Genomic DNA, 12,541 nt, shown 5'->3' on the forward strand with positions numbered 1-12,541 from the left:
TACATTTATAAATTATATTAATATATAAATAAAAAAATATAACTGTAATAAAGTTTATTTATTTCATATATAAAAAGAACATTCACTCATTTTGGCATTTTTATACTGAAATTATTAATATACATAATTCTATATAAAATAACAAAATTAATATCGTAAACTGAAATATAAATACAGTACATAGTAAGAAAAATTGCCTGAAAACATATTTTTATAATGAATTAATTAAAAATATACTTTCAACATTACAGGTTTATTATATAATCATCTGCATAGGATGCTTAAAAATTAATTTAAATTGATTATAAATGTTGCTATAAACGATGGTGTTTTATAAAATAAAATCGATTTATATATAAGCATCCTATTTCGATAAGTTTAAAACAATCAAAATGTATTCTTTAGATATCCATGTACAAGGCTTTTCGTTTAACAATACATATCTTTTTATATATGCATATTTATATAAAACAATTTAAATATTATACTATATAAACATTAATAACATTTTATTAGGAGAACAATTTATATGTTATTTAAAAAACTTATCACAAGCAGTTGATTAAATAATTTAATTTGTGCTGATTTTTTTCACAATAGTGATATGTTTGATGCATCAACCATTACATTTATTACGTTAACTTTTGACATTAAACATTGTACTTTGAGGATTTAGAATGGCATCCCCGCAACTGAAACAGCTATTATTATACATTAGATCATCAGAGCCAAATGGTAACAACCATTGTACACTACTGAATCTAAAAATATATTTCCACCATCAATAACCCGAATTTATTGTAGATTATATATTTGACTGAATTTCATATCTATCGTTCAATATCAACATATAAAATTATTTTATTCATAATATAGACCCTCCCGAGTTACCAAAAATATTCATTGTAAAATTTTACACGTTTCTTTCGCTCACATTATCATTTTTAGTTGCAAATTGATTTACCCCTAACGATTAAGTCTTTCATAACTGTTACCCAAACAACATTTGGGCAAGAAATTTGTTCTAATTTATTACAGTACAAACAAATCTATAAATACATTCCATTAACTAAATAATCTGCGTCGTGTGCAAATGACGATTTACCCATTCTACGCATTCTCTTCTTTGCCATTTTCAATCGACAACCCAACAAGACGATCATGATACTAGTCATGCAAACACCTGAAAAAAAATTTAGTTAATCTAGCGAAAAAATGCCCAATCCCCGGGTACTATATTCTTTAAATATTCTTACCTAATGTCAACAATAATATTGCTCCTGGAGGTCTTTCAGCAGCACCATCGTGAACATCATCTTCAAACTGTTTAATCATCATTGTTTCCCCTTTGATTTCCCCTTTACTTTCTGAATTATCGTCATCCTTATTAACATCACTTTCAGATTTTAAATGCTTCTTCTTAGTCTTATTCGCACTCGAATGTTTCTTGCTGCTCTTAATTTCTTTGTGTTTTTCAGCTTGCTTGACTTCCGGCAGTTCTACTTTAATTTTTTCTTTAGACTCCTCGGTTGTTTCTTCTTCAGGTTCATCTGATTCAATGACTTTTTCTGATATATGAGGCACTTCCTTTATCGGAGGCGGTTTAGACTTTTCAAATGATTCTTCTGGTGGAGGCATGATTTTAGTCTGCGTATAGACCGGTTGATTCTCCTATAATAAATATCACATAATAATGGACAGATTATGACAATACAAATAATTTGTTTTACCTGGACATTTGAAATTTGAGGTACGGCCCACATTTTATCTCTATCTTGAAACAAATTGGGCATTCCTTGAATCCCCATCTTCTCCGATTGCATTCTTTGCGGTGGAAGTTGATTTTGATTGTTTTGTAATCTGCTCTGCATCTGTAGATTCTGTAAATTCTGTTGCTGCTTCCATGAATTTTGATTGTCCATATCCATGTGATACATTTGAGAGCCATCGTTCATATTACCAGCATCTTAAATATTACACATACATAGAGCCGTCAATTCTGAAGCATATTTTCAATAGAGATATTTTTAAAAGACACTGATTTTTGATTAATGAAGAGAAAAAAGAAATACTTTATTAATTAAGGAAATAGTGAGATGTAAGTGACTAATATTTATTTGATATGAAATATAAAATTCAAATTCCCTTTGAAAACTAAGGGCAAAACATAGAGAGGCTCTCTAACTTTTTTAAATAAATAACCCTTTTAACAAGATCACCCTTTTTGATGAAAATAGGTCCCATACATTTACATAAAGACTGATAATTAATAATTATTCCATAGCATCTAACTAGACAATACCTATTTTTGGTAAATCTCTTTTTAACTTGCATGTGTGTGCCTTAATCTCCAGAATTTATTCAAACATCAGATAACAGTTCGATATCGCAGCACATTTTCTACAAAGCATATCTTTCTAAACAATGTACTGTAAAAAGCTATACTAAAAAGTTACGCGCATTTGTTTGCTTTTGTATGTTTGGCTTGCCGGCAAACATTATTTGTCGAAAAAACTTCTGAAGACGAAATTTCAAATGAATACATCGCGGAATGATTATAAAGGCGTATTAGGTAGGCGAAAAGATTGAAAATTCCACAATTAAACAATACAGTTTAATAATATTATAACGAAAAATTGCTTGTAAAAGTACTACATATAAAGTAGGTTAAATTATTAATACCGGTACTTTGGTTTTGAAAAAAATAATCGAAATACATGGTTATCAGTATTGAATGCCCTAATTACACTCAATAACAATATTTAATTAACACTAAGGATAAACGCAAATTATAATATAATATATATATCTATGTAAAGGTATACGTATTTCGATTTATACATGGCCCGTAATATAAAGTATTTCAACATAATAGGTATATGCGTCGGGCACATACACTGAATCATCGTGTTTTTAAGCTGACGAAATATATTTATTTTAACAGTAACTAGATTGTCGGATTAGGTCAACTGTTAAGTTACAGTGATGTAGCTAGGGTATGTGCCGCCCGGGGCAATCCTTAAAATTGCCGCCCCCCCATACATTTTTCTGCAGGATCATAAAATCAGCATTTCTTAAAATAATAAATTGATTATTGTTAAGCTCTTGCTATTCGTAGATTTACATAAACTTTAGTTTATTCAGGGTTAAGAACCACACCAGACGATTCCATCGCGAATATGCCGCCCCCAAGCAAGTGCCGCCCGGGGTGGCCCGCCCCCCATAGCTACGCCACTGTTAAGTTATACTGTTTTTAAAATTATTGTGTATTATCGGTTAGGTTAACTTTCATGATGCTGGAACAGTGCTTATGATGTAAGCTTTTAAATAAAAATGGCTAATAAACAATGCGTCTACCAACTGCAAGTATCTTGATGAGAACTGCATAGGTGAATGTGACAAATAATTAAAACTTTGAAAAGCTATCGAATACATAGTAATCCGAATATTTGAATACGCTAGCATTGATAATTGCTACGTACTGAAGAACATAATTCTTCTATTAGTTTCCAGGTTGTGTTGCCAATGTGTTTCCAACAACATGTCGATGCAACTTTGAGGATACGTATAACATAATCTCTTACAGTTAATTCGTGGAAAATCTTTTTGTAACTATCTTTATGAAAAGACAATCAGTTTCATTATTTAAAAAGAACTATAATGCCCTCGAGCTTTTATTTATATTTTTCTATATACATACTATTAAAAATACAACACTTAAATCTGTGATGAAGCATGTTACTACTTAAATATAAATCTAATATATTAAAAGTTGATATAATACTATAAATACCTGCTTGCGGTTGCTGCCACGATCTATGTTGCCAACTATTATCAGGTATCGGATCATAAGGCAAAGGTTTATATTCGTATTGAGGCCCGGCAATGCTAAAAATAAATTAATACGAAATGTATACTTTACTAAATATTGTATTTATGTGGATACGCAAAGTATTGATTACCTATCAGCCTCCGTCACTTGTAAACCTCCTTTGTGACTAAATATATGAGACCCTCCAAGTGTGTCTGAATAGAACAAACATAATAATTTAAAAAGCAACAGTGGCGTCTCTTGGTTAAATAGTTGGGGCGCTGCCTTATTATTATTTTATAAATGTACACTGTCGAGCGTAATACGCCTTGGAATATATATTTATAAATAATAATATAAATATAATTTCAACACTCGACAATATATGACTTATACAAATGAACTGGTTGCTTTTAAAGCAACCAATTCATATTAAATATGTACAGAAATATAATCACTCATTCGTAAAGACTGGAAGACAAAGTTCGTGTAATTTAGAATATTTCAGAGTAGCTACCGTAATTGATGTCATCATCTTCGACTACTCAGGGAAATATTATTAGACTTATACGTATATGCTACTTGTTAATTTACTAATATGCCTAAACTAATAAACACTAAATTACTCGACAATTATGTCTTCACGTGTGAGTTCTTAGTTTAGTAAGTATTTCTATATACCGCTGTACTGCTTCAGATGTGGCACTTGAGGTTGAGGTATTTGTTCTAATCTTCGTGGCCAAGCTGCTCCGTCCTGAGATGAAATCGGGCTCATAAAAGCTGGCGGATGTTGTTGAGGCATTTCCTAATGAAATGAGCATTAGATTGCTTCAAAATTTTAATTAATGTTGTTGTAAATTTTACTTTTTGAGGTATCGTTTCAGGTGCTCCATGCATATAGGCAGGCAATGATTGCATTTGAGGCAAACGTGGAAGCAACTCTCTCGGTGGGAGGTTAACTGAAGGTGCAGGAGGTGGCGTCAGAGTTGTGGTAGCCGGACAGCCCAATTCTGGTGCTTCGTCGCTACCATCTGCACACTGTGGAATGCCATCACATGCATTGTAAATGGCAATGCATTCTTCTGATGAATGACATTCAAACTGATATCGGCTACATCTTCTTGCTGCTTAGAAGAATACATAAATAGTTTAGTAATCATATCTCATTTGAGGAACATAAGAAGAAGTAAATATTTTCACTCTCAACACACAAACACTCTAGGTAGTCTATATGTAGTCTATCACTATAGGTAGTCTTTTCTCTTTTATTCCTCGCAATTAATATACATAATAATGCAAATATATGATATTACCTGGTCCAGGAGGAGCAGTTTCATGAACTTGCATTTGAACAGAATGTGGAGTAGTTGGTTTAATCGTTGTTACAACATCTTGGTATTGCTTTCTGTAATCACCGTATAAGCTTCTTTTTAAATTTATTTATTAAATGTCAACAGAGAATAATGAAAGCTCACCTTAAACTTGCCAAATCTTGTTCGTGCTTAGTTAATTTGATCTGATCTTCTAATTCTGCTAAATGTCGGTTCACAGCCAATACAGCACTCGAAAAGTTGGTGTGTCTTGTAAATTTACATTTGAAGTCTTCTGGGGGACCACAGTGGAACAAATAACACGATCCTGGACTCTGTATTCATAAATAATAATAAAATCGTATTATTTATCTCATATTTCAGATTGTTAAATGTTCGCCTGACCTTTTTATAATATTAAATGTTAGTTATTTTACTAGTAAAATGAAAATAATTATAAGTATAATATCAGAAACGGAACATTAAAAACAACAATTTTGCCAATAAACCGAAATCATAAATGCTGTACGAGCTCATAGAACCAATCAATATAGTATTAGAATAAGTATGATATTAATGTATATTTGCAAAAGGATAAACTTTATGGAAGAGCGAAAACGAAATAGTTTGATTTACCCTTACTTATGCCACATTGCTTTTAGTTTAAAAAGTTGAAATTACAACTACAAATTTACAAAAAATGTATATAGAAAACTTGATTCATGAGTCTATGAAAGAATTTGGTAAGACGTGAAATAGTTTACTACGTGTAATCTTACCTAATCGGTATGTTAATGATAATAATATTTGAGGTTTTGTAATGAATGCCCATCATACAAATTTGGGTTTTTTTATTTAATAAGGTTTATTAAATTATTCGAATGGTTCTTCTTACCATTTAAGATTAGTTCAACTAGAGATTTAGAACTAACTACAGTTATTGTCAAAAATACAATTAAAACAACATTACAGACTCTATCCTTAGAATAAAATGCTATAAATTATAAAAAAATACAGTACAATTTAAATTATCTCTAAACTGCGTTAATGTCAGTTCAAATATTTTTGTTAGATTCTTTATATTAAATTTAAATTATTAATAGCTAATTACTGTGTTTATTTTCTAATTAATTAATAGCATTTGTTTAATAAATAAGTTGTTTAGAATCGAAAGTAGTGATATAACCTATAACTGCGTATTCCACAATAGTATATTTCGACGACAAACGTCTAGATTTCGAATTCATTTCAATTGTTTAGAAAATATCTCAGATTAAAATCGGTTCCCAGCATTCCACCTCCTCAGCATAAAAAAAACACTTACCTTCTCTTCGAAAACGAACACATCGCAAGTTTCAGTCTCGCAGCACAGCCTGAGGCACTCGTCTCTGGAGCCCAAGTCGATCTCGTTCAGGTACTTGGCGCCCATTTCCTTCGAGTCTTCCGTCCTGATGATCTTGTCCCTGTGTATGTCGAAGTTATCAACGCACGTTTGTGGGTCTAGGTCGCGTCTCTTGTTGACCTTCTGAAAGTCCCGAAAGTCAGAGGCGGCGGGACCGAGGGGTCCATCGCTGGCGCACGAGGTGGCCAAGACCAGAATGCTCAGTGCCAGCAGGCGCATCCTCGACGAAAAATGGCGAATGGACACCGCACCGACTGTGTTAATAGTGACGGGATGACAGCAGATCGATAAAGGTGCACAGGCGCACTAGGGGCCAAAATTGCCCCCAGCCCACTCGAGCCGGGGCCAGGCTCGTTCACTCGCAGGAGTCTACTCGAACACCATGCGCACTGGTGTGCAGACTGAAAGACTTACGACTAGTTTATTAACTCGTTTTTAACAATTTAATAACATAAAGTGTATAAAAGTAATTTAGTAAATTATACTAGCAAAAACACTGGGTGCTAACATCATCATCATCAAAAACGAATTTATAACATAAAATCATTAAGGATCGAAGATCAAGACTGTGATCAATCAAAGAAGACCAAACACACCTTACGAAGATGTCGCTGTTCTTCAAGTTCCGAAGCGTGAGTGCAATCAGTTATTCATTAATTTAATAACTACCACCTAAGATCCACTTTGATAAAAATTCACTAAAAATCACATTTGGTCTATAAATAAACTAATTTGTTTATATCATATTTTATATCGTTAAAATTAAACAATTGCGTAGTCTTTTTTTTTTTTATAAAAGATGCGTGTATTCAAAATCGTATTAATCACGCGTAAATGAAAAAAACACAAGGGCGTGAACGATTAGAATCGATCTTGAAAAATGAACACAAGAAGAACCAATCTCTATCTTTCGTAATTATTTTTGCAAATCACTTAAATACTAATGTACATATATGTAATGTATACACTATATTAGGATCAGCTTTCAATGTGGATTATGTATTTTAAATGTCGTGCTTGGTTACAAACACACGAGTTTATCGTAAGATAATACACAGAGCTTTCGTAGTCAAATGCTTACTACGCCCAGTTTGTTCCATTGTTCGCCCAATTGTATCATGAAATAACATTTAAATAAAATAATAAATATATATACTATATACTATTTATATTTATCATTATATAAAATAAATTATTGTATTTTTAAATATACAATAAAAACACGCCCTAAAACACACCCTTTTGTAAATAGATGTCTATCATTTCATTGAATTTTCCGATAAATAGATAATAATTAAATCTTTCTATTGATAAAATGATATATAATCTAATCAATAATTACTGTTCTGTTACTAAAAAATAAATTTTCTATGTACTTATTTATATAAACAATTTTAGTACATACATACATATAACTATTACATATTTATTATGTTTCAGCGTACAAAAAAAATACTGAAATCTTTATAATTTGTATTTCATTGGATTCTTATCATAGTTATCGCTAGATATAACGTTCGATTTAGTATATATATGTTTTTTTCTATTTATAGTGCTTCGTGATTAAGAATAATAAACAACAAATATATTTTTTGTAAATGAAAAGCCAATTTTAATTAGCAAATTTTTATTTCTAAAAATGGTCAACGCCTTATTAGTTATATGAAAAAATAATTAAATTATCTAGACAAAGAGATTACGTCCAAATCTCCAAATATAAATGTATAAAAATTATTATGAAAATTTCATAACTTGTTATAGTGAAATTGCAGTTAATTACAATTAATATAAATGTAAAAATACGAGATATAAGTAGATATCAGACGCCGTGTCTTGAAGTTGCCTCACCCTCTCCAATATTCCATTAGCTGACCTATTTCTTAATTTAATTAATTTTTACACTTAATCAGCAAAAATTTATGGAAAACGTTTTATTTTGAAATATATTTTAATTAAAAAATTAAATAAATAATTTAACCAAAATTCTGTCAAATTAAAGATTAATCATTATCAAGTCGACTGATTTCGTAACCTTTTAAAAATCAGCATATATTTATTACATTTATTTTAAAATTAAATCGCTGTATATTATGCCACGTAGCATGATTTTTTTGTGTTTTGGTTTTATTTGCGCAATACGTACACTTTTTTTTATAAATTGCTATTTTTGCTAGAAGGTGTAGAGGCGTATATTTAGCCACGCAGTGAATAAATGAAATTGCCCATTTGCTTAAAGAAAATATTGAAATACAATTGATTGTGCAGTATACAATTTTATGATATTTTACTAATTAAATTCCACGTTCCTGTATATTTTTCGCATAGATCGAAATTTTTATATATTGCACTAAAACACACTTGCATAATTAAATTGTTAAATAACCTTACTTATATCTTAATGCGGTGTTTGGTGAAAAGCGCAAAAAAATATTTAAGTTGCAATTTAAATGAATGCAATTCGGTTAATAATGGACCTTCTTCTAGGTCTTTTGGTGCTTGCCAAATTTTCCCTATGTTTTAGTTATAAAACAATAGCCAAAATTAAATTTGTGCCTTTCGAAGACGGTAACAAAATCCCTTGATTATAAAATCCAGGTCGATGTAGTCTTTCGAAAGATCGACTTTCAAAAAGCACTCGACAAAGATTTTCATGAACTTCTTGTTAATCGTCATTTACAATCTTCGCTCCAATGAATATTTCGCTCATTCTGGAGTACCACAGGGATCCAATCTGGGTCCTTTAATATTTTTGCTCTTTATTTACAACACATTACATGCAGCAATTAATAACTCGGAATATTTATTACATGATTCAAAATATTCGCACAAATTCGGATTTACCCTCTTTACAGTAAAACCTTGAGTCGCTGTGGAGATGGTCGATCGACATTCGACTATTTTTCAGCATCGCCAAGTTTCATGTTGTCATATTTTCAAGATTTCCTTGCCCGGCGGAATTCTCTTACAGTTTAGGTGGATTTGTTTTAAACAGAAATACTTCCGTTGATGATTTGGGAGTGACGTTCGAGCAGGGATGGAGATTTTTAATACACACCACCAAACTTTGCGATTAGGCGTCGAGGATGCTCGGCTTTGTTATGCGGAGCGCGTGTCAGTTCAATTATTTATTGACGATTCACGATTTGTATGATACGCTAATTCGTAGCATCCTTAAATATGGCTCTATTGTTTAGAATTTAAATGAAACAATGTACTCCTTGTTATTGGAAAGAATTCAAAGAACATTTTTGCGATATCTCTGCAGGTGGGAGTTCAGGTCGTATCTGTATTTGTATCAAGTACCTTTTTTCTAGGAAAAAACGTTAACTTACAGTGCATTGAATTATCCGTGTAGCGTCTATTCAATAAAGCGCTTTTTAAAGTTGTATCAACCCGTCAACGCCCTAGAGAGTCGTGATCGCGATCCTTATTCTTACCCGTTGCGGCTAGGACGTTAGCATTTGCGAACGCTCCTCTTACACAAGCCTTCCAACTTCTCAACAAACTTGCCAAAACGCCGAAAACATATTTGTGTTTTGTTCATATAATGGCTATCATGAATTGGGTAAACCTGTCAAGTCATTATGGTCAGATTTGTAATAAAAAAAATAGTACTATCGTTATACTCTCATATTTTACATTTTCACTCACATTTTTAATCAACATATATCCACAAGATAATTGGGTAGTTAATTTAGTTATTTTTTAGAATATTTCCTTTGACGCTAGTAACAATCTCAATAGAAAATACCCCATTGTATCATATCTTACCTTTATGCTGGTGAAAACCGTCATGAAACGAAAACTAAAATAATAATAATGATAAAACACAAAAATAGCTCCATTGTTTCGTCATTCAATCCACGTTGATTTTATTTGACACAAACGCTTTTTGTGCGTAACAATTTAATCATGTGTTTTTCTTCTTAATTTTTCGTTTGAAATGAAATATATACAATTATTTGCTGAAAATTGCCACCTTTGTGCGGCGAGATTTTCCCACGACTTTTCTCACGATTTTACCGAGATTTTTATCGAAATTCCTATAAATCACGCCCCGCGTGAGAGCCCGAACCTAATTAGCAATTTTGGAAATTGACTTTGGCTAATTAACTGTTTAAAATTTTACTCGAATTTAATTTTCCCGGTAGCTTGACGCAGCTCCGATTGCGGCTTTAAACGAGCCGTGAAACTTTATACGACCTGCTGAAATTTTAATGCTGGCAACACAATGGCATTTGGCGCGTTGGTTGAAAAGTCAAATTTAATCACTGAATTTAAATTGCGTCATTGTTTTCACAGATGTCAGATTAATTGAGTTTATTTTTGCTCTGACTGTTTTATTTCGTACTATACTTTTCTAACGACATTATTATTCAAGTCGGCTGCGGTCGCGACTTTTATATTCGATTATATGCATAGAACCAATGTTAACATAATCTAAAAAAATACTCCCCGCTTTTAAACTCATTTTAGGCTATTTTTTCATTTTGTTTTTGCACGAGAGCGAAAAATAACACAAGATTTCACACGTCAGCGGATTGGAATAAAATTGCCGCTTTCTTTGCGCACATATGGCGTTGGTGTGACGACCTCACTCGTGCCGTTGCCTATAATGGCCCAAAAAAGACAATTCAATCTCCGCTAAATTACATTTTTGAACCCAGACTGACTGCAAATATTCCTATACAACCCTGCCCGTGTACACCATGCGCAAACGTAAAACTTCTATTAAGAAACTAAACACATTTAGATACAACATAAATCGTTAACCATTTACGTTTAAAACTTTGTTTTAGAGCTCACCAAAACAGTTCTATAATTGTACAAGCAATTAATAATTGTAGAAAAGTTTAACGTATACTTTAAAAAGAGGACGTTGTAGACACCATTACTACACCTAACAAAAATGTATTTATAATATGGATCACTTAAATCAGCTTTAACCCTTTGACTACTAAACAACATTTGAAAAAGGGTTTTGTATTTTCCTTGAACTTCAACTAAAATTTAAAAAAACTAGTATATTTTACTTATTTGCAAACAAGAAAATGGTTTTATGGTTATTAAACGGTCGATTCCAAGCTACATAGCTAATTGAGCCATTTTCGATAGCTATAAGTTTTTGAAAGAACATCAAAAAATTTTCGATACGCGGCTAAATAAATTTGACATATGTGCGGCCAAATGTGGCAGTTCTTCATTCTCCAAATTATCGGTATTGCGTGGCCAAAGAAACCACAGTATTTTTCCGATAAAACTTCCGTTTCTTAACAATTTTAGATTCGCGGTATATTGAGTCTCGTTATTACTATTATTTTAATCAGACTGTATCAAAAAGGGTTCGGTAATTATCGCGCAAACGAAAATTGTGAACAGCCAAAATTTCAAACATCAAAAATTCCGATCATATCTATGATTCCGATCAATACATACATGGCTGTCTGTTATTGAAATGTTATCGGGTTGTTCGCGTATCGATTTTTTACCGTGATATTTCGGCTGGATCACACCAGCCATCTTCGGATGAATTTACTGCTTCGATTTTGGATTTGTACTCCTTGTGACTTAACCTTATGAAAAATTGATACGCGAACAACCCGATATAGATTCAATAACATATAATACTCGCGGGAATCAATACCAAGAGAAAATAATGTCTGTATATACATACATATAACAGATGGTAATATGATTTTAATTTTAAAATGTCATGTCACAATTATATTAGTAATTTATATTGAAATGATACACTTACATTTCCAATAATTTCACATTTTTTTAATTAAAAATTGAGAAAAATATTAGGCGGTTGGAATTAAATGTAAAATTGATTTAACAATCAAAAAATTATCAGAATTTTCACTGTGCGGAATTTTCGTGCGTGCGATTTTTCTTTGCGCAATAATCCAGACGCCATCAAAAAGATATATAACCTAATATATATATAACCTAATAGCTCACACAATTTAAAGATAAAAAATAAATACTAGGTTGACAAGGAGAAAACAGATGAAA

The 12,541-nt window shown here is 31.7% G+C and overlaps 2 protein-coding genes across 3 annotated transcripts in view; one reads left to right on the plus strand and one right to left on the minus strand.

Annotated features, from left to right (window-relative positions):
• Positions 1 to 920: 920 nt before the first annotated feature.
• Positions 921 to 6,812, minus strand: LOC148230766 (uncharacterized). 2 transcript variants are annotated; one of them, XM_088195844.1, is made up of 10 exons: positions 6,446 to 6,812; positions 5,287 to 5,456; positions 5,125 to 5,216; positions 4,676 to 4,935; positions 4,493 to 4,616; positions 3,963 to 4,026; positions 3,794 to 3,888; positions 1,731 to 1,966; positions 1,257 to 1,671; positions 921 to 1,183 (listed from the first exon to the last, which is right to left on the minus strand). In XM_088195844.1, exons 1-10 carry the CDS (start codon positions 6,740 to 6,742, stop codon positions 1,050 to 1,052), a joined length of 1,887 nt encoding a protein of 628 aa, XP_088051970.1. In that variant the 5' UTR covers positions 6,743 to 6,812; the 3' UTR covers positions 921 to 1,049. The 2 variants fall into 2 exon arrangements, with proteins under 2 accessions (XP_088051970.1, XP_088051969.1); XM_088195843.1 differs by having other exon boundaries at positions 5,125 to 5,234; positions 6,446 to 6,793.
• A 16-nt stretch (positions 6,813 to 6,828) lies between these two features.
• The window catches only part of LOC148230767 (protein phosphatase 1 regulatory subunit 14B), a 45,703-nt gene continuing 39,990 nt past the window's right edge, over positions 6,829 to 12,541 (plus strand). The window contains exon 1 of the mRNA XM_088195845.1: positions 6,829 to 7,155. Within this exon, the coding sequence (XP_088051971.1) occupies positions 7,129 to 7,155 (27 nt within the window). The 5' untranslated portion in view covers positions 6,829 to 7,128. The remainder of the gene's footprint in view (positions 7,156 to 12,541) is intronic.

This window comes from Plectrocnemia conspersa, unplaced genomic scaffold, assembly GCF_051122295.1.
Source record: "Plectrocnemia conspersa isolate PC_06_02 unplaced genomic scaffold, ASM5112229v1 ptg000010l, whole genome shotgun sequence".
NCBI classification, from domain to species: domain Eukaryota; kingdom Metazoa; phylum Arthropoda; class Insecta; order Trichoptera; family Polycentropodidae; genus Plectrocnemia; species Plectrocnemia conspersa.